Below are 22064 nucleotides of genomic sequence, written 5' to 3' on the forward strand. Positions count from 1 at the left end.
CCCCCTCCCCCTCCCCTGCAGCCCCACCATCCCTCTGTCCTCCCCGGGGCTGCTTTCCTGGCCAGAAGTCCTGGCAGGGCCATCGGGAAGCTGCTGTGGGAGAGAGTCGCCAGCGCTCGTGCACAGGGACAGAAAGGTGGGCCTCCGCGTCTTTGAACCCGAGCCTCTGCTTCCAGGCACATCCCCAAGCCCTGGGAGGGGCGGCGGGTCAGCCTGGGGGTCAGTGGGTATCTCGGGCTGAGGACAGGGTCGGGATGCCGGGACACTCCTGTTTCAGGTGTCATCAGCGTGTGGACCATCTTCGTTAACCTCATAATCGTTATTATATGTGTTCTATATTGGAGGTATTTTTAAGTTTCTAAACCACATTTTCTTTGTTTTATAAATTTCACCGTCCAGGTGTTTCAGTAATTCCCCTCCGTTAGCCTAGGTTGGCGATATTTTCCTAGTGGTCAAGGAGTCAGGAAGTGGGGAGCTGGGAGGACAGCCTCTCAGTATGGGAACAGCAGTGGGGACCCCCATGTATATGTTAACAGGCTCTTTCGGACCCTAGGCTCCAAATACCGTTTCCTTTAACAACTATATTTCCTTTGCAAAGCCTTCTATACTTTTAATAAACCTCTCTTCAAAAACAGACCTAAACAGTACCTGTCAGCAGAAAATTGAATTTTTAATGTATCGATCTCCTATGGGGAATGTCTGCTCTGTATCCAGCCTGTTTTACTCGAGAGGATTTTAATGGAGTCTGTGAGACAAGGAAGGAAGCAAAGGCTGCTTGTGGCGAGTAGAAAAGGAACCTTCAATTTGTCCACCTCCAGGATTTGTCCTCGCGTGGATGGCGTCACACAGCCTGTAACTTTCATGCAGCTGAATTCCCTTGGGACTCACCCAGGTTGGGCATCTGGACGCCTTCCTTTCGTTGCGGAGTCTGGGGGGTGTGTGGCCCAGGTGAAGGATGTTGATGTTTCTCCAGTTTGGGGCCGTTCAAATAAAGCTGCTGTGAACATTTGTGTACAGGTTTTTTGTATGAGTATAGTTTCCGTTTCTCTGGCATAAAAACTCAAGAGTTTAGTTACTGGGTTGTCATGAAATAACGGTAAAGGGAACAGCCAAACCATTTCCCAGAGCGTCTGCAGTATTGTACCAGCAACGTGTGAGAGGCCCGTTTCTCGGCATCCCCAGCGGCGTTTGGTGTTCTCGCCGTTTCTTCTCTCGGTCGTTCTGATTCTCGGTGCGGTTTAAGTGTGTGCTTCCCTAGAGGCTGGTGAGCATCTTACCGTGTGCTTATTTGCCATCAGGGCATCTTCTTCATGAGACGTGCGTTCATGGCCCTTACCCATTTCCTACTTGGATTATTGAGGGTTTTTACTGTTGAACGTTGGGAGTTCATCTCTTCTCGAACCTGGTCCTCTGTCAGAAGTACCTTCATGGGGTATTTCGCAAAGCAGAAGTTGTTCATTTTGATGGAGTCCAATTTACTGATCTTTCCTTTTATGGATGCTGCCTTTCGTGTCAAGGTTAAGAACTCTTTGCCAAGCCCTGGAGCCCAAAGGTTGTCTCCTGGTTTTTTTTTGCTGAAAGTTTTATAGTTTTATGTTTCAGATTAAACTTCCTGATCCATTTTGTGTTACTTTTTACGTCAGGTGTGAGGTTTAGGTGAAAGTCCCTTTTTTTGCCCGGGACTGACCAAGTGCTCATCTGTTGGAAAGGCTGTCCCCGCTCCATCGAGTGGCTTTCGTACCTTTGTCCCAAGTCAGTTAAGCGTATTTTCGTGGGTCTGTTTCTGGGCTCTGGGCTGCGTCGCGATGGCCTGTGCCCGTCTTCTGTGGGGACCACTGGGGACCATTCAGTGCTGATCACTGCGGCCACGTCACAGGCTTCATGCCCGCAGGGTGACCACCCACCTCATCTGCCTGCTTGGAATACAGATGGTGCAAATATTTCTATCATTGCAAAATAGAATATCGCAATCTATTCTGTCGTAATGCACTGTGAAGCATCCCGGGTCTAAGGCTGGGGCACTGACCTCACAGGTCTTTCCTGGGTTTGGGCCAGATGTCCGGGCACCCATGTTTCTCAGCCATGTTAGCATCCACACGCCTTCCTGCAGGTATCACCGTGATGGTGTCTGTGGGAGCCGCTGCCCGGAGCCCGGCTTTCGGTTCACGGTGCTGCTGTCTGTCTGTCCCGCAGGTCGGGGACATCGTCATGGTCAAGGAGGACGAGACCTTCCCCTGTGACCTGATCTTCCTGTCCAGCAGCCGCGCGGATGGGACCTGCCACGTGACCACCGCCAGCCTGGACGGAGAGTCCAGCCACAAGGTAACGTGCCTGTCGTTTGTGCCCCATCGGGACCCGTGGGGACCTCCGCATCCTCCCCCAGCTGTGCTCTTGTGGGCAGAAGCTGCACCGGCCATGAGGCTCTGTGTTCAGGGGAAAGCCAGGGACTGTCTCGTTTGCTTCTCCCTGTTTCCCACTTTCTTCCTTCCACCCTCAGCCCCCCTAAGGACCAGCCTCTAGGTTGACAGAAGCAGCTCCATGTTCCTTATTTAGCTGTGTCGTTTAGCGGTGGTACCCAGTTAAGGATGGAAGGCAGAGATGGTTGGAATTTTGAAGTTTTCATTCTGCTGGTCAAAGTTACTGACTTGACTGGACTGGAATTGTGTGAAAAGTAAGTCACGAGTCTAGATTTTGCCCAACTGTTACATCAGTGAGTGTCTTTTTTTTTTTTTTTTTTTAATTTTTGGTCGCATCGGGCCTTCGTTGCTGCGCGCGGGCTTTCTCTAGTTGCGGTGAGTGGGGGCTACTCTTCGTTGCGGTGCGCGGGCTTCTCATTGTGGTGGCTTCTCTTGTTGCAGAGCACGGACTCTAGGCACACAGGCTTCAGTAGTTGTGGTGTACGGGCTTAGTTGCTCTGTGGCATGTGGGATCTTGCCGGACCAGGGCTCTAACCCATGTCTCCTGCATCGGCAGGTGGATTCTTAACCACTGTGCCACTAGGGAAGGCCTATGAGTGTCTTTTTGTTAAAATATCTTAGTAAGGATTTTCTGAAATTATGATTCATTTCTTACGCTCAATATGGAATTCTGTACCAGCAGCTAGTGCTACAAAATTTTAATTAACAATCACGAAAGAAGAAACACATCGCTATTAATTTTAAGGATCTCATTGTTTTAAAAACCTGGAAGCTTCCAAGGAGTTTATGAAAGTGAGCCTTGCTCTGAGGCTCTGGCTCCAGAAATGCAGCTCTAACAGTGCTTGAATGCTGCCCGTGGACACAGGCGATTCTATGCCGGGAAAGCACCAAAGGATGCCCTAATCCTTTGTGGGTGACTTGGGGTGTCATCGTATGAAGCCCCATGGGGTTTCCCACGTTTACTCTTACACTTTCTATGTAACGAATCCCAGGAGGGGGGACCCTTCTGGCACAGTCAACTGTCAGGGAGAGCAGTTCTGGGCTGGAAAGCGCTGGGTGTCCAATGGCCGTTGGAGCTTGGGGTATCGTGTCCCATCCTCCCCGGCCCCAGTGAGCCGTGCACACCGGACTGCGGGCAGTGGGCTGCCCTCTGCACCCCGACCCACAAAGGGACGTCACTGCCTAGACGCACCCCTGGGGCAGACGCCACGAGCCTCCAGGTGCATCAGTGCTGTCAGGGTGAAGTTTAACAGCTGTCACCCTGGTCCAGATGTGGCCCATGTCTGCACCGGGGCTGCGCTTGGACCTCTCTGTGTTTGTGCTTGTCTGGGGGGCTGGAGTCACCTGAGCCCTTTCCTTAAAAGCAGAGGTCACGCCTACAGTTTTCACATCTGTAAGATGGGGGCAAACCTGTGTTCCAGGGGCTCTTGTGAGACTATAACTAGGAAATGTCCCAAAGTGCCGGATGCACAAGTGCCTCCACAACGTTGCAGGGATGCTGTGATCACACCCCCTATTGCTCTGAATCCTTTCACGCTTTGCCTGACACTTACTCATGGAAGACATGGAGAAGTCTGCATCCCCTCCCCCCGCTCCTCCTTCCTCTCTCTTCCCAAGGCTGGTCCACCCATCCACGCTCCCTGGTGCCGTCTGGGCCCATCTTCTCAAAATGGGGTCCCAGACCCCAGCACCAGCATCACCTGGGATCAGGTTAGAAATGTGGTTCTCGGACGCCACCCCAGACTCACGGCCTCAGAAACTCTGGGGGCGGGGCCTGGGGTCCGTGGCCCCCTTAGTTTGAGGAGCCCTGGGGTGAAGGCCAGGTGAGGATCCGTGCAGAAAGCTGTGCTCCCCGGACAGTGACAGGTGAGGGCAGCTTGCCATGCCTGCGACAGCTGTCTGTGAACCACATAAACAAAAAAGAATATTTTAGGTCCCAAATTTGTTTCCTCATTCAGAGCCACCACTCTGACAGATGAATCCAAGTGTCCAGTTTTGAAGAAGAATTCTGTTAGTTGAGGACACTGGGTAAGAATGGAAGAATTTTCTGGCACCTAATAGGTACAGGAATCCCGGTGGTACCTACAGTTCTGTAACCTCGTTACATTTGCAAACTCTTTATTATACACCCCGTCTCGTGTGGTAACCAGGCTTTGTAACCAGGCTTATTTATATGCCTAAAAAATTAAACATTGGTGCTGCCCTAGGACGGGAGGCCCCCGCTGCTGGGTTTCTCTTGATCATTTTGGCTGTGAATTCCCATTTCTTGTCAATCTGCAGACCCATTACGCAGTTCAAGACACAAAGGGGTTTCATACGGAGGAAGATATAGATTCTCTCCACGCCACCATCGAGTGTGAGCGACCGCAGCCCGACCTCTACAAGTGAGCCGGCTTCCTCCCCGGGGTCCTCGCTGCTGTCCATGCCCACGGCCCAACCGCGCGGGGGTTTGGAATGAGATTGCAAATCACTGCTGAAAAATTAGGACCTGGTCAAACATATATTACTTCTGTATTTTCATAGTCCAGCAACATTCCAGTCCATAAATCTTAATACAAATATTTGAAAAGGCTTGATGGAACTACATTTGTCAAAGAAAAATGAATTTTCTGTATTGTGAGGAAGTGACTCTAAGGGAAATCATTTAAGTCATGAGCTAAATAGAACAATTAAAAAGTGGGAGGAGAGGGGAGGAGTGGTTTAGCCTCACACCCCTGTGTTTCCAGTACAGAATCCCAGTCCTTCTTAGAAACGGGTCAGGGGTGAAGAGGGGGGTTCCCCAGAGCCGGGGTCTCGGGTCCTGCCCCCCTCCCCGGTCCCCTGTTGCCCTGGCAGTGACCTGACTCTCCTGTCCCCAGGTTCGTCGGCCGCATAAATGTTTACAACGATCTGAATGACCCCGTGGTGAGGTGAGGATTCCTGCTTCTTCTAAACACTTGGCGATTTCCTCTCTATCGATTTCCTCTCTATCGTTCAATTAAACGTGGATTCTTTTCCTGATGAGAGTTTTTCATCGTTGCTATCCTGCTGGGTTTGAGGGGGGAATTCTGCGTGACCAGAGGTCCGGGTTCCACTCCACTTGCTGGTTTCTCTTGTGTACACGCGTCTGGACGCGTTAACAGACGAACGCCCCCATGGAGCATGTACGCCCATGACTCTGCCGAGGGTCTTCTCACAGCCGGGAAGGGTGGGAGCTGGTCCAGCAGGCGAAGGGGAAGGCGCGTTTCCCCAATAGAAGCGCTTTTCATAACTGAACAGACCGTGTGTCTTCAGCCAGGACGTTGAAAGGTTTCTGACTTGGGGGCCACTTCATTGGGCTGTATGAATCTGCCCAGACTCATCACTGGGACACAGCCTCAGTCTTAGACGTTGGGGGATGTGTCTCCCAAGGGCTTGTGCGGGCTCACGGCCCCCGGGGACGGAGGAATCTGCTTCAGGGATGGGCAGTGGCCAGCGCGGTCACAGGTGGGTGTCCACACCTGCTTCTTCAGTGGCCTCACCCCGGGCCGCTGGCGGCAGGGAGCTGACTCAGCCCTGAGGTCGTGGCGCCCAGACGAGCCGGCCCTGCTCACTGCAGCTGTGGCCCGTGCTACCTCACTTCCCGGGCCTTGGACGTTTTACCCGCACGTGGCCTCGGGTCTACGCTGAGGGAACTTGGCTTTCAGTAGGTTTTGACACCGCTCTCCTTCTTCACAAATCCCGCTGGTTAGAGAAATTATTTTTCTTCCAAGTTAAGCAGTCACCAGATTCTCTGTGTCCTGGCATTGCCTTGTGTATTAAGGAAAATACTGGGCCAGAAGTAGGAAAAAACACTCAGTGGGAAATTACTGCAAAATAAATCGTCATGGGGTTTATGTCCTTGAAAGGCTCCAGAAATTACTCGCTTTAAGGAGACAGTTGGCACCCCTCTTAGCATGTTTTGATCACCATTCTTCATCAGCAGGTTGGCAGTTGCTTTCCAGAATCTGTGGAGGCATTGCCCGACCGTTCTTAAATACCTATTGTTCTAAAGGTGAATGCCTGGTTACCTTGGAGAAATAATGTGGGTTTCTGTGTCTTGCGAGGATTAGTTCGAGTTTGAACAAGAGTGAATATAGTTAGACGGATCCACATTGCCAGGGGGTGAGGCTGGAAAAGTGAGCACCGCAGGCTTTGCTCGTTTGCTATTTGGACGGAGTTGAAGGCTGAGCCCTTTGGGAAGATAATTACCAATATATTTTGCGTTTTGATACGAATTCTACTTTAGCTTTTTAGGTATCTATATGATTCAGCAGACTTTTAATATTTGGGTATTTAGAGACGTTTATAAACTCGTGGTGTGGACAGCTGTGAGTTGCTCTCAAGTTGTCTCTCACAGTTGTCCAAGCTGTGAGAAGCTCTCAGTCCTCTTGTAGTGATATTTCTCCATCCTCCTGTCCAAACTAGAAGTGAAGTACTTTTTTTTTTTTTTTTTTTTTTTTTTTATGAAGTACTTTTTGAAGTAAATTATTTTTAGACTCCCCAGAGACACTTTATAAAAGGGCCATTTATTTCCATAAACACCTTGGACATGAGCTGTCCTAAGTGTTTGCTAACAGAGGCTGACAGTACTTGTAACACAAGCAGACAGCACGTGTGCAGCCGGGCGCCTGTCCCGCGTGGCTGTGAGGCTGGGGGACACACCCTGAGGCCATGGGACAGCCCTGGGTAGGCCCGTCGGGTCGTGGGTTGGGGGGGGGCCCTGCCAATGCACCCTGCTGGGCAGGCCTCCTTTCTCATCTTCAGCCTGATGTGGTCCTGAGCTGGGTCAGCTAAGTATACTGAACGCATTTGAGCTTATCACGTTCAGTGGATTCTCAGCCTTCCGCGGTAAAGGGAAATTAAATGCCGACAAAGTGAAAAGCAAGCTTTAGCAAACCGTTCCCTTTACCCTCCGAAGGAAATCGGGAGAATATTGTAAATGGCAGAATTAGTGCATCTGGATTCTGCCTATTTCCCTTCTACTCTTGGGAAACGAGAAGAAATTATCACTCGGTCGACAAAGGGGACCACGCGTCCACAAGCCCCTGCAGGCAGAGCGCCTGTCTGCGGCTCGCTGTCGCGTCCAGAGGGCTTGTTTTTGCACGAATGTTTCTAAATGCCTTGGTCGCTGCGTTGGCCCCTGGATCGCCCCAGACTCCCAGGCCACCAGCATTCAGGGGCCCTTGGGGCTCGGCTGCAGTGCTTGTAAATGCCACGCAGGGCCTCACAGCCTTCTTCCCTGAAAGCGTGACTGTGTTGTGTACGTGAAACCCCCGAGGGTGCGGTAGAAACAGCTGAGTGAGGGGCAGGCACCACTTGGGGTCCCCGGTGCCTCAGGCCTCAGACGTGAAGCCTGTTAGGAGCGGGTTTCCGGGTTGGTCCCTTGAGTGGCACTTCTGCCTAGTGCCCAGGGGCTGCTCATGGCACCCGTGGGGGCCCCAGCACCCTCGCTGTTGCCAGTGGAGCACGTTTAAAGCCTTGGGGTGCGGCCCCGTGGGGCTGGGGCAGGGCCGGGGCCCTGGAGGGGCTGACTCTTCCGGGATCTCCCAGCAGACAGGTTCTTCCCGCCCCCGCCAGGCAAAGAACACGTGCTTTCACATGGGCCCGGCTAGCTTTCCTGGTCCAAGCACAAGCAGATCTTCACTGAGACGGTCTCCTCTCAGAACGAAGCGTGTGGAGCCAGGGAGCTGCTTCTGCGTCTTGTCGTGCCGACCTGCTTTCTCCATTGCCCTGTTTCTGGTCATCCTTATCTTTGCAGGCCATTAGGATCGGAAAACTTGCTTCTTAGAGGAGCCACGCTAAAGAACACTGAGAAAATCTTCGGTAAATGTTTTAATTAGTGAATTATTAATAATAGCTTCTAAAACCAAGGACCCATTAAGCAGTTAAAATCCGTAGATTTAACTATGGATGAAAGCGTACCATAAAAGCGTCTCTTTGTGCTTTGAGGGGCTGTGGATTTATGGCCGTGGTAGTTTTCCTCACTAAGAAAACCGGTCGCCGCGTATAACCGCCATCCACAGAGCCGTGACGCCTGAGAGTGTTGCTTGCAAATTAAGTGCCTGTAGTTTTTGACTCAGACGTGAACTTATATCTATGAAAGGATTCACACAGTGTAGTTCTGCAAGAAATTTCCTTTAATGGCTGTATTTCTTTGCTAGTATTTCCCACTTCCGGTGGGTTACTTTTTATGTTTTAACGGAAACAACTTATAAATATACAAATGTGTCCCGTTGTTGGAAAACTCAATACATTAAAATCTGAACCTAAAAAAAAAAGCGCGGATTGCTCTGTATGCAGGAAAAGAAAAGCATTCCTTTGGTCTAAAGAATCCTGTGTGACTTTTTATGAACAGCTAGCTTGCCTAGAAAAATTTAAAATATGATCCGTTTTGTCCAAAATTTCATTTTTGTCGTAGCTGTGCATACTTCACGATGTAGAGCAAGACACGGTTGTGGTGTTGTTCTAACATGTGCTCTGCACTTCATAGGTGTTGCTGTTTACACGGGCATGGAAACCAAGATGGCACTGAATTATCAGTCAAAATCCCAGAAGCGATCAGCTGTTGAAAAGTAAGCCACTTGCCCCGTGGTTCGAAACGCGTAAAAACTCATCCGTGGCTTCCCACTGTCGCAAAGCCCCGCAGATGGGGAACCATTTTCCTCTTAGTCTTACTAGCAGCTCCTTCATGGGATCTGATGGACAGTCAAGCGGGTTATTTAGACCTTAGATTGACAGTGTTACTTTGTGGGGACGTAAATGGCCACGCACCCTCAGCCACGTCTGCAGGCTCCCGCCCGCGCGTGGACACCTGGAGTTCTGGGTCAAGGTCCGTTGTGGGTGCCCAGCATCTCCTCCCACCATTTCATGAAAAAGTGAAAGTTCTGTCACTTTTCTGATACGGGTTCAGTGAGGAAAGCGTTAGCAGAGGGAACAGTCTTCTTTTCATTAAATGGTAAAATCCTGATAATGTCAAGGACACAGTTGAATTTGTAAGAAAACATGGCCCAGAATGATGTCTTCTTTGCCTCTCGCTAAAGTGTGTCCTTAACTTGAAGTGTACAGCTGAGTGTCCTCGTGTAGTGTAATGAAGCGCTCCGGGCTCCTGGGTGATCTGTGGGGAGACTGTGGAGGCATCGTCTGTCTGCTCCTGGCAAGTCGACCTTGAAATGTGATCCTGGGTCTCTGTCCATCTGTGGCTGCATCAGCTATGAACTTGGACAGTTGGTTCTCACTAAAGAAGAATGCTTAGTTTCCAGATGTCTGCACTGACAAATCGGTTTCAGAAATAGATACTGGAAAACCAAACCTTCTTCATAAGCTCCTAAGATACCGGCTAAGGATTCAGCACTTTTCCTAGGCGGAGGGCCTTCGCTCCCTCCCTCCCTCCCCCCTTCCTTCGTGGTGATAATCTCCAAGTCTGGAACTCACTGGCTGATGCTCCATGGTAGAAGAAATTGATTTCTGGGTGTTCTTTGAATTAAGAGTCCTAGACCATGCAGAAGCCCTGTGAGCCAGGCTGTGCCCTCCTGTCTATAGGAGTTCCCTGCCCTCAGCACTTTCCCAGGTGGCCGCAGAACACACGCCAGTGCCCACGGCGTGTACTCAGATGTAGACGAGTTCGCATTTTCACTTTTACCCTGACGGTTCGTCGGGGCAGGGGGGAGTCCTTTAAAACCCGTTGTTGTGCTGTTCCTGTCTGTTCACAGCACGTTCATGCTGACGTCTGTGAGAAAGGCGACGCCCAGCTTAGGACTCCTCGGGGAGCGGGAGCTAGGTCACCGCCGCTGTCTTGTGTTTCAGATCAATGAATGTGTTCCTCATCGTGTACCTCTGCATCCTAGTCAGCAAAGCGCTGATTAATACCGTCATGAAGTACGTGTGGCAGAGCGAGCCGTTCCGAGATGAGCCGTGGTACAACCAGAAGACAGAGGCAGAGAGACAGAGGAACCTGGTATGGAAAGTGACTCCGCAGGCTGTCGCTGTGGAAACGTGGGGAGACCGGATGAGGTCTGGGTTGATGAAATCTTTGTGGTAGACGCCGCGCTCATTGATGGTGAAGGTTGTCGGCTGCCTGCCCCCGCCCCCGGCCCTGCAGCTGTAGACACGGGTTGAGCCTCCTTCTTTGGGTATTTGAATAGTCAAGTCTGAAAAGGTGTCGGCTTCCATCCTGGATTCATAAGGACACACCTTAAACACCTAAAACTCAGCGCGGCGACCTGTATTATAAGGGGGCTGAGTAGCTGCCTATTGGTGAGATACACGGTCCCTAATTAGGTAATAGATGGATAAAAGGAGCGTCTCGATGACGATGGGAAATTACAATAAGAATTGGCTTCATTTTCACGTACTCCTATTTATCAAAAATGTTTTCCCCCAAACCAGTGAGTTAATTTGATGAAATGTCCTCTACTTAAAGCAGTACAGTCTCCTGGCTGGGCCTACTGCGTCCACCTGAGTGGTGTGCAAATCCAGACCTGGATCCACTCAGCTCAGAGCAGGGCCGTGTGCAGGTCCCAGCCTGGCCCCCACTTCCTTCCTGTGTTCAGTCCGGCCTCCCATGAGACAAATGGCTCAGAAATAAGGATAAAACTATACAGAAACACCATTTGTACAGACCCCTAAATTTGGTCATTTATCAGACTCTCGAGGGAAACTTGCAATCATCACGGTCTACAGCGTCCTGCGGGCTCTCAGCTGGAGACCCACCCCCGCTCCCCGCCGTCCCTGAGTGTGACTCACAATCCCCGCCACGCCCCCCACCCCCCAGCAGCGCAGATATCGGGCAGCTCCTGTCCCGGGCCTGCCACGGCGCTAAAGTCGGGTGCGGGAGACGACGGCCCCCGCTGCCCCAGTGGCCTTTACCTTTGGGTTTGAAGCACTTGGTTTAGAAACAGCACTCGTTAAGCTGTGCTTGACTGACTGAGGTTTGAGCCGTCGTGATGCTGGCGGGCGGCGGGGGGTCACACGCCTTCTCTTAGCTCCTCAGAGCCTTCACGGACTTCCTCGCCTTCATGGTTCTCTTCAACTACATCATCCCCGTGTCCATGTACGTCACCGTGGAGATGCAGAAGTTCCTCGGCTCCTACTTCATCACCTGGGACGAAGAAATGTTTGATGAGGAGACGGGTGAAGGGCCTCTGGTTAACACCTCGGATTTGAACGAAGAGCTAGGACAGGTCAGGGCTCCTGAATTGTCTTCTCTCACTGGCTGGCCCTTGAGACCCTCTTTTATGTCCCCAGGTTTCTAGAAGCTACGTGATTCTTACCACGCAGGCAGGCCTTCGGGATGGTCAGATGGGAACGTTCCATTTCAGCCCGTGCGCAGCGGTGTAACCCGTACCGAGTGAAAGAGGGCGGCAAAGCGGCTTTTTATCTTTACGTGACAGCGCCCGGGGCTCTGGGTTGCACAAACTCACTGCCATAAGCTCGTCGTGGCCTTTCTAAGTGGTGCTGATTCTGGGTTTCAAGGGAGAGTTAGCAGCGAGCCTGTTCACAGGGGCTGCCCTCGGCTGTCCCGTCCCATCTCCTCGGTCCTCACGGCCCCGGTGATCATCGTCAGGGTGGGCGGAGTGAGACCTGAGTTTCAGTCTCACGGTGTAAAGAGTTCAGAACCCCTCCACTGAACCCCTGCTCCAGGCTGACGGCTCGTGGCCTGGGCTCTGCACTGGCAGCTCTTGACCTGTAAAGTGAGCGTAGTAACAGGTACCCGCCCTGCAGCGTGTCCCGCGGACGGAACGTGAGGGTGGGAGCCCCCGAGCGGGAGCCCAGCGGGATGGGTGGAGCGGGGACTCGCCGGGACCCTCCACCCCCTCCCGGGCCCGCGGGTCTCTGATAGCCGGCGGTGGGGGCTCGGGGGGACCCGTGTTCCCCACAGCTCACGAGGTGCCCACAGGGTCCGGGATCCCCACCTTCTTTCAGTTCATCGAGATCCAGGGTTTAAAACTCTGTGTAGTTTTCACACTTGCCACAGTTTTCTATCGGAGATTTTTGTCCCTTGACTTGTTTGAATTCTGTCATCTTCCAGCCCTTAAACGATGCTGCAGGCTTGGACCTCCCAGGCCTTATGGGATAAGCTCATCCCACCCGTACCCTTGATTTTTTGGTCAGACCGGATCCAGGACCAAGCCCCCAACCCCTGCCGCGTCTCTGTCTTTCCATGAGATGGAAGGAGAAAAGTGTAGAAAGTCCCCCCTCGGCCCCCGGAGCCAGGCTGTGTCCAGACGCTCACATGCACGGAGCTTCGGGCGGGGACGGCCAGTGTGCTCACCGTCCGGCCGGGGAGGCAGCGCGGTTGGGTGAAAGCCTCGGAAATCGCTTCGTTCGGACGAGGCTGCCTTGGGGGCTCCGAGGGCCCTCGAGGGGCAGCAGCTCCCAGCTGAGTCATGTCCGCAGGTGGAGTACGTGTTCACGGATAAGACGGGCACCCTCACCGAGAACAACATGGAGTTCAAGGAGTGCTGTGTGGAGGGCCACGTGTACGTGCCGCACGCCATCTGCAACGGACAGGTGCTCCCCACCGCCGCCGCCATCGACATGATCGACGCCTCCCCGGGCGCCGGCGGGCGGGTAGGTGGCCGTGCTGCTGGCCGTGCATCCTGCTGCCACCTGTCCACGGGCGGGTCATGCGAGGTACCAGGGGCATCTCCTGTCCTGGGGTCCAGGACAGATGCTGCCCTCCGGCGACTCGGGGGGGGAAGAGCTATGAGTGTCCCCATCTGCACAGGCGTCCCCAGGTGCATCTGGCCGTCACATCAGGGTTGGGGCAGCTGTCTCCACGTGGCCAGGTGGGGAAACTGTGGGCTGAGAGGAGAGGGCCCTGCAGACCATGAGTGCTCACACACGGACACACAGACACACACTCGCACACAGACACGGGTGCACACACAGACACGGGCACACGTGCTCACAGACATGGGCACACACACAGACACGGGCACATGTGCTCACAGACACAGGCACACACGTGCTCACAGACACACGCACACGTGTGCTCACAGACACATGCACACACGTGCTCGCAGACACAGACACAGGCACACACGTGCTCACACATACATCTGCACACAGACACATGGACACAACTGCACACACAAGGCACACACACAGACACATACCTGCACACAGACACAAGGCACACACGTGCTCACACATACATACACACTGACACATGGACACGGACACACACCTGCACACAGACACAAGGCACACACTTGCTCACATACACTCCACACACACACACACACACACACACACACACACACACACTGGTTCTGTGGCTCCAGGTCTCACCCCCTCCAGGAGGGCCGTGACCCTCGGCGGCAGTCGCCCAGGAGACCGTTCCGGAAGCTTTGGTGGCTGCAGAGCCTGCATGGAGCCCCAGGGGACTGAGGTGGCCTGAGTCAGCTCTGCTTCAGCGGCCTTTTGAGAGCCGGTGCGCGTGTGCCTCTGGTGCAGAAACGGCCTCTTCACCCCCGAGCCTCGGGGGAGGGCCAGGTGGTCTGTGGCCTTGCGGGGCGTCGCACCTGCCTCAGCTGCCCACCTGGCCTGCGCGAGGCCAGCCCAGCCCTTCTTGGCCCCCTCAGTCTTGGTCGCACCCCAGGGCGCGGGACGGCTTCTGGGAACCCGGGGATCGCAGGCCCGTCTCTTCTTGTGGCCTTGAACCCGCTGCCTCCCTGAGGTCCGTGTCCATCTTTGTCTGGACCGCAAGAGCAGAGGAAAGGTAGCCGGACTCCGCTGCCACCGCCAGAGGTGGAACTAAGACTCCCTGACCCCCAGGGCTGCAGGCCCGGCGTTGTTGTTTACCGTCTTCTGTTTGGTCTCCTTGTTTTGAGTGGGTGTGCCATAGAGTTGTGGGTTTGTGCTGTATTTGTAGGAGAGGGAAGAGCTGTTTTTCCGGGCCGTCTGTCTGTGCCACACCATCCAGGTGAAGGACGACGACGAGGCGGACGGGCCCAGGAAGTCGCCGGATTCAGGGAAGCGCTGTGCGTACATCTCGTCCTCGCCTGACGAGGTGGCCCTGGTCGAAGGCATCCAGAGGTGCGTCTCTGGTCCCTGATGCGAGGGGGGTGCAGGACCTCTCCACCCCGACATTCAGTCATAGAGATCACCCTCCAAGTAGCCTCTCCTTCAGCCTGCCAGCTCCTGCCAGGTCAGCGGGACCCTGTCCCCCGGGTCCCATAGTGCCTTCCTAATACGATTAGGGCTGTTGCCATGTTAGTGTATGTCTCCACCTCCACGTCCCGGAAGCTCCTCGAGTCCAGAAGCCAGGCCCGTTTGCTCTTCCCCATCCCAGCCTGGGCCCACATGGGCAGAGCCCTCACACGTGCTGGTGCAGGAGGGGGCGTTACAGATGAAGTGCCCCGTGGCCCGTTGGTTGAACGGGGCTATAGTTTGCTCATCAGTAAGATGGAGCGTCTGTCTGGAGACTGATGGGCTCCCAGAGTCCTTCCAATTCTGACATGGTAACCAACCTGTAAGCAGCCCCACTGATCAGTAGAGACAGGGACCAATCCTCAGAGCTGCTGCCGTCCACACCCTCCAGTAAGAAGGCAGCTAATTGCGTGTGGTCCGCCAGACGGCCGGGTACGTCGACGTTCCTGGGCCCTTGGAGGACGTCTGAGACAGTGCTGTAACTTCCCGACTTTACAATGCCGTCTACAGCCTCTTCTTCTGGAAGCGTTCCTTTTTCAAAAGGAGAGCTTTCCCGAAGTGTAAAATGGAAACATGCTATGAAAGAGGGCCATCCGGGTCCACACTGACTCCCAGGTGTGTCTCCTCCCACAGATTGGGCTTCACGTACCTGAGGCTGAAGGACAATTACATGGAGCTCCGGAACAGGGACAATGACATTGAGAGGTGAGAGCCTGCCTGGTTGGGACGGCAGTACAGGGTTGTCTTTACAGAGCTCTTTCACTGGAGAAAATACCAAGTTCTCTGCACTCCTTCCATAACTCGTTCTCCCTCTTCTCAGTAACAACACCAAGCATGTCACCGAAACACCTGGAGAAGTTGAGTCGGATGGTTAGAGGAGAAGTTGGGTGGTGGTGTGCCCTCAGACAGGCTGGGGTTAAGCCACACATTGTCAGTTTTACTGCAGGAGTTGACAAAGCTTCTAGTACGTTCTGACACCCCCAAGGCCGAGCTCTGACTCCCCACGAGAGGGCCAACGTAAGCCCTTCCCCCGGGAGTGGCCCTGGAATCCTGTGTTCTCGGAGCAGGTTCCCAGGCCGTGGAGCACGGGGTCCTATAGAAACACTGAGCGGTAGCCTTGGAGGGACCAGATGGACGGGGGATGTTTCACTTTCCATATCGACTCTTAGGGACCATCTAGTCTAAAACTGCTGCTCCCAGAGACAAATGGCATGTTTTGATTTTGACTCAGAGGATGGGGCCATCCAGCTCTCCTTGCTAAATAAACATCAGTGGGCAGTTATGGATACGGCACACGTGGTAAAGAATGTAAGATTTGGTGGTGATGGTCTCAAAAGAGCTGGATTTTACATTTTTGCTCTTAAGAAAAATAAACTCCCAGGCTGCGGAGGTGGTGAGCCCCTCGACTCCAGAACGGCTGCTGGGCCCTAGGCCCGCCAGGTCAGCTGGGGCTCCTCCCGCAAGCGCTCGGGGCCTCTGGGCGCCATGGGGTCACCCCTGGGAGGGCAGTGACGTTGCTGTCCGGCTTCTGGTTTCCAGCTGGAAAGGCAAGTGAGCGCCCCTGAGGCCGTAACGCCACTCGGTGCTCCAGGCCCCCCGGGAGCCAGCTTGCGGGCCAGCGGGGCCGGCGCAGCCTCACAGCCACCTAGGCTGACAAGCCCCTTGCTCTTGTAGGGATTGTGAAGCACGCAGGGGAGGGCCGGTAGTCGCCCCGATGTAGTGAGACGTGGAGCCGGGTGATGGTAAAAGCAATACTTAACCTCTTTTTCAGGTTCGAATTGCTGGAGATTTTGAGCTTTGACTCAGTAAGAAGGAGAATGAGTGTAATTGTCAAATCTGCTACAGGTAGAGATTTCTTTCCCTTTGGTTTCTTAAATGATACAGTGTGACTGTGTTTTACTCTGATGCCTCAATTCTGTAGGAGCTTTAAGGATTTAACTGTTTATTCTCTTTGTTTAAAGCATGGATAAACCACCACTAACCCCTCAGCCTCAGGCCCCGTTTGTCCCCGAGCACCTTCGGCTGCGGTTTGGTCACCTTCGGTTTTTCCCCACCGAGGGAAAGTCCTGTGACTCTTCCCCGGGGCTCTGAACTCCCTTCAGTTTACGCATGCCACAGCCTGTCTCCTGGGTCCCCACCTGCAGGCCCCGCCCAGGCGTCTGCGACCACGTCCTTCTCGAGCCCTCGTGCGCTCCCTGTCTCTGCCGGGCCTCCTGGGCTCGGGTCCTTGATGGAAACAGGCAGCCGCCCCTCCAGCTCTTCTCATGGAGGCTCTGAGCTGCCTCCCAGCTCTCCTTCCCAGGCCGCCCCCTAGGGTACACCACCCGGGCTTTTCCACCTGGAGGCCCTCTACCTGGCCTAGACTTTTCCACCTGGAGGCCCTCTACCTGGCAGGGCTTTTCCACCTGGAGGCCCTCTACGTGGTCTGGACTTTTCCACCTGGAGGCCCTCTACCTGGCAGGGCTTTTCCACCTGGAGGCCCTCTACGTGGTCTGGACTTTTCCACTTAGAGGCCTTCTATCGGGTGTAGACTTTTCCACCTGGAGGCCCTCTGCCTGGCAGGGCTTTTCCACCTGGAGGCCCTCTACGTGGTCTGGACTTTTCCACTTTGAGGCCTTCTATCGGGTGTAGACTTTTCCACCTGGAGGCCCTCTGCCTGGCAGGGCTTTTCCACCTGGAGGCCCTCTACGTGGTCTGGACTTTTCCACTTAGAGGCCTTCTATCGGGTGTAGACTTTTCCACCTGGAGGCCCTCTACCTGATGTGAACTTTTCCACCTGGAGGCCCTCAACCTGGTCTGGACTTTTCCACCTGGGGGCCCTGTTACTCACGTGCAGCTCTCCCAGGACATCTCCACGGCCACCTGCAAGAAGCCTTCCTGGCTTCCTCCTGCCCTTGCGGGCTCCAGATGTCCTGGATGCAGAGCCACGCTTACTCAGCAGTGTGGCCAGCGCAGCGCTGCCGAGCGTCCGGTGAGTGCCGCTGGGTTCAGTTTGCTAACGTGTTTGCAAGTGGCACCTTACCAAGAGACAAGGCATCTTACTCTTTCTCGTTTCTTAAAACGAGACCGCACTAGGCTATGTTTTTCTCCTTGGAAACTTGCCTGGAGAGCAGCGAAACAAAGCTGCTGCCCTGAACCTAAACAGACTCGGCCTCAAGTATGGCCTGGAGAGCTCTGCGTCAGCAGTGTCCTCACACTCAGGTCGAGCGGATTTCCTCTCCACAAAGTGAGTTCCCGTAACAGGGCTGCTTGAGCCTCTTTCGATGCAACCGGAAATGCCTTATTTTGTCTCCCAAGCCGGCTGAGGACATCGGGAGGTTGCTGAAGGCCCATCTTTCAGCCAGGCCCCGTGAATCGCGCTCCGCGAGCTGCAGCGCTTGGGCGTCTCGGAGCTGGCGCTCGGACCCGCGTGGCTCCCTCGCCTGCAAAGCAGGCCGTCAGACGTGGCGGCTCCACCAACGAGCCTTGCACCAGTGAGCGCCATGGACATCAAGTCTTTACGTAAACGCTGCCCCGAACACGTGGCCACAGGGGCAGCAGGACACGGGAAGCACACGGCCCGTCATGTTTGGAGACGCATCCCCTGGGCGGGTGCCCCCTCTGCTGCGCGCTGGCCAGCGCTGGGGTCCATCCAGGACGAAGGCGTTCAACTGCGCGAGGCCCCACCATCCGCCTTTCTCTCTTGTGACTTGCCCCGGTACAAACGTGGATCATGCGCGAGACAGTCCGTGAGCCAGCAGTCGTGGCCACAGCCTCGGGAAGCAGTGCGTCAGCTGGTCACACACCGCCTTCTCCCCCTCTGCACATCCTCCTGACCCGGCCCGCACAGCGCAGGAACCGAGCTGTGGACTGTGGAATCTTCACGAACAGCGACACTTCCCGTCAGAAGGAGCGTGGCTCGGCCTGGAGCAGCAGCTGGGTCACGTGAAGGACTTACATCCTCGGCGCTCTAGAAACCCCTTCCTGGAGGGGAGAGGCTGGGCCATCAGAACCCCGCAAGGCAGCAGTGAATTCTCAGAGACGTGAATATTTAACCAAACGAGTTGTTCTCTAAGTAGTAATACCTCCCCGGAGATGACCCTAAAGGCACTGATTTCCAGCCTCGTGGGCGGGACGGAGACCGGAGCCCCTGCAGCCCTGAGCTTCTGAAGATTCTCCCCGAGAAGCCACTGCAGCCGTGGAGCCACCCAGGTCCCACGGCGCTTGGCGTGGGCCGCGGGCACCTCACCTGTGTGTTTGCACTGCTCTGGAGTTCTAACTTCTTACTCGTTTACAAAACTGGAAAAGCAGGTCTGCAGCTGGGGCCCAATACTCACTGCTCCTGTCCTTTGCAAGTTAAACGTCACCTTCCACTCCAGATGTTTTCACGTCAGAGGCTCCGCTTGACAGTGCCTTTAGGCTGAACACGTCCCACGTCTGCGGCGGGTGCGGAGGGATGACAGGTTGAGACAGTAGAAAATTTAAGTCATTCACCGGCCATTACTTGGAGTCATCTGTGATTTTTCTAGAAAAGGAATTACTGTTCAAGAAGGTATCACCACTCAGAATTGTCTGGACCACGAAACTTGTTTTACCCTGTATCTGGTGCCGTATGTACAGCACTGCCTAGAAGTCACGGCTGGTGCCGGGCACGGATTCTGCCACCAGGCTGGCGGGCGTGTGACCAGACTCTCGGGTCACGGCCTGAGGGTGTGCGGGCTTCTCCCGGGGATTGGACTCACTGCTCAGATTCCCACTGGGGGCGGCGGCCGTGCTGCCGCTTCTTTCCCAGCTCAGCCCCACGTGTCCCCTCCGCATGCCTGCGACGCACACTGCAGACGCCGTCCTTCCTGGCCGTAGGTTGACGCTGCCCTGGGTTTAACTGCAGGACTCCCGTGAGCGTGAACCGGGCCGTGTTTTAAGTGTTTCGCTCTGTATGTTGCAGGAGGTAGTTCTGGGACCGAGGACAGAGCCACCCACGATGGGCTCCGATGCTGCCCCTGAGTTCACGGGCCCTTGTCCAGATCCCCGTGTGGACCACCGGTTCTGGGCACCCCAGCCCTCGCCCCAGCACTGTGCCCCCTCCTCCCGGCCCCTCCTGGTGCTCTGGGTTTGGCTCCCGGGTTTCCTTCCCACGGGCCGTCAGCATCTTGGGTTTCCAGGGTCCCACCCCAGGCCGGGGCTCGGTGTTCGTGATTTCTGTCTGATGACAGAAATCTGTTCAGGGCTGAACAGAACCTGGTTCCAGCAGCAGTGCCCCCTCTCCAGCCCTGCAGCCGCTGTGACAAGCCCCTCGGTGCTTCCGCAGAAGAGGGCCACGTGGTTTGCAGGCCAGAAGAGTCCTCGAGAAAGAGGAGCCCCGGTGCCAGCGGCCTGTGGGTCAGTGCGGGCGCCCGCAGTTGTGTCCGAGCCGAGAGCTTCCCGACCCGTCTGGAAGGGAAAACCTTTCACCTCGAGGGGGGAGGAGCGTGCACCCCCAGCACTGAGACGTGGGACGTGACCGGGGCAGTAGGTGTGGGGAGAATCGTTCGACAGATGCTTCTCGTCACTGTTGGTCACGCCCAGTGTCCCAGCAGCTTGTTACCCCGTTTGGGGTCGGCCACGCCCTCTGCGTCCGTACCCCTCCCTGGTCCCGAGGGCATTCGTCCCTCACTCACGTCCTTGCCAGGGAGCAGGCGGAAGTGACGGGACGAAGGACGCCCAGGAGCCAGTTTCGTTCCTGGTTCCTGACTTTCCTGAGATTCTGGGCTTGTCGGAATAAACCGAGGCTTTGTGGGGGGATCTGTGGCTTTGACGTTTTCCTGATCTTACAGGTTAACCGGTCAGTCGACATCTCCACCGCAGTCTCAGCGCTGGTACCCCTGGTTTTGTTTTTAATAAAAGCGTCCCTTGAAAAACAATTTAGTCTTCCCCATAGAGTGATTAAATGAAAATCTTCTTTTCTCGTTTTCTAGGAGAAATTTATCTGTTTTGCAAAGGAGCAGATTCCTCAATATTTCCCCGAGTGATAGAAGGCAAGGTGGACCAGATCCGATCCAGAGTGGAGCGCAACGCAGTGGTGAGATGCGGGCGGCGGCCTCACGCCTCTTCTCCCTCGTGGGGGGCACGTTCCTGCTGGGTGCCACCTGCCCTTGGGCGGGCGCCACCCTCTGCAGCCCTCCGCTGGTGTTTGGGGGTGAGGGCGTCCAGAATGACAAGCACATTGTGACGGTCTTGAAGAAAACAGATCTTTATGCTGAGGACTTCCAGTGATTGGCGGCTAATGCTTTCCCTTGTGACCTGTTGGGTTTCCTTCTCACGTTTTGTTCTGAAGTGAGTGCTCAGTCTGTTCTAGGCTCATCCGAGTTCTTCCATCATCGGAGTTTCGTTCCATTTTGTGGCTGAAAAATATTCCACCGTGTGGATGCGCTGTATGTGCCCCACTGTGTTTATCCGTCACCTGTTGGTCGGCGCTTGGGTTGTTTCCACCTTTTGGCCACTGGGAACGGTGCCGCCGTGAACAGGGGTGTGCTTGTATCTGTCTGAGTTCCTTTGATTGTGTACCTAGGAGTGGGATGGCTGAGTCACCTGGTCATTCCAATATGTTTCCCCTTTTAAGGAAATGCCAGACTGTTCCCCAGAGGCTGCACCGCTTTGCATCCCCACCAGCAGTGCGTGAGGGTTTCAGTTCCTCCACCTAATCGCCAGCACTTGTTATTCTCCATTTTTGTTAACTGTAGTCACCCTGGTTAGGTATGAAGTGGTAACTCATTATGGTTTTTGTTTGCATTTCCCTAATGACTGAAGATGTTGAGCACCTTTTTAGGTGCTTATGGACCATTTGTATCTTCTTTGCAGAAATGCTTATTCAGGGTTTTTGCCCATTTTTTAATCAGGTTTTTTTTTCTGTTGAATTGTAGGAGTTCTTTATATATTCAGAATACTAACACCTTATCAGATGTATGAATTGCAAACATTTTCTCCCAGCCTGTAGGTTGTCTATCACTCTCTTGACAGTATCCTTTGATGCACAAAAGTTTTTAATTTTAATCAAGTCCAATTTACTTTTTTGTTGTGGCCTGTGCTTTTAGTGTCATATTTAAGAAACTGTTGTCAAATCCAAGATCATAATTTGTCCCTATGTTTTTTTCTGAGAGTTTTATAATGTAGCACTTATATTCAGGTCTTTGATCCATTTAGAGTTAATTTTGCGTGTGTGGGACAGGTAAGGGTCCAGCTTCACTCTGTCACATATGGATGGCTGCTTGTGTCAGGACCGTTGGTTGAACAAGACTGTTCTTTCCCTGTTGGATGGTCTTGGCATCCTTGTCAAAAATCATTGGGCCACATGTGCAGCTGTTCATTTTTGAGCTCTCGGTTCTGTTGCGTTGGTCTATGTCTGTCTTTACGCAAGGACCACCCCATTTTGGTTACTTGTCCCTTTCCGGTGAGTTTTGAAACCAGGAAACGTGAGTCCGTCCTCCAGCCTCGTTCTTTTACAAGATTGTGGTCTACTCTGCGTCGCTTGAGATTCCC

The 22064-nt window shown here is 54.0% G+C and overlaps 1 protein-coding gene across 4 annotated transcripts in view; it reads left to right on the forward strand.

The window, feature by feature from the left end:
• ATP11A (ATPase phospholipid transporting 11A) overlaps nucleotides 1–22064 on the forward strand; it is a 115947-nt gene that overhangs the window by 65362 nt on the left and 28521 nt on the right. For all 4 annotated transcript variants that reach the window (XM_032610929.1, XM_032610930.1, XM_032610931.1 and 1 more), the window contains exons 6-17: nucleotides 2194–2322; nucleotides 4698–4801; nucleotides 5276–5326; nucleotides 8176–8240; nucleotides 8908–8989; nucleotides 10221–10371; nucleotides 11399–11596; nucleotides 12813–12986; nucleotides 14293–14456; nucleotides 15204–15275; nucleotides 16342–16415; nucleotides 20504–20607. In XM_032610929.1, coding sequence (XP_032466820.1) covers nucleotides 2194–2322; nucleotides 4698–4801; nucleotides 5276–5326; nucleotides 8176–8240; nucleotides 8908–8989; nucleotides 10221–10371; nucleotides 11399–11596; nucleotides 12813–12986; nucleotides 14293–14456; nucleotides 15204–15275; nucleotides 16342–16415; nucleotides 20504–20607 — 1368 coding nt within the window. The remainder of the gene's footprint in view (nucleotides 1–2193; nucleotides 2323–4697; nucleotides 4802–5275; nucleotides 5327–8175; nucleotides 8241–8907; nucleotides 8990–10220; nucleotides 10372–11398; nucleotides 11597–12812; nucleotides 12987–14292; nucleotides 14457–15203; nucleotides 15276–16341; nucleotides 16416–20503; nucleotides 20608–22064) is intronic.

The sequence above is a fragment of the Phocoena sinus genome, chromosome 18, assembly GCF_008692025.1.
Source record: "Phocoena sinus isolate mPhoSin1 chromosome 18, mPhoSin1.pri, whole genome shotgun sequence".
Lineage (NCBI taxonomy): Eukaryota > Metazoa > Chordata > Mammalia > Artiodactyla > Phocoenidae > Phocoena > Phocoena sinus.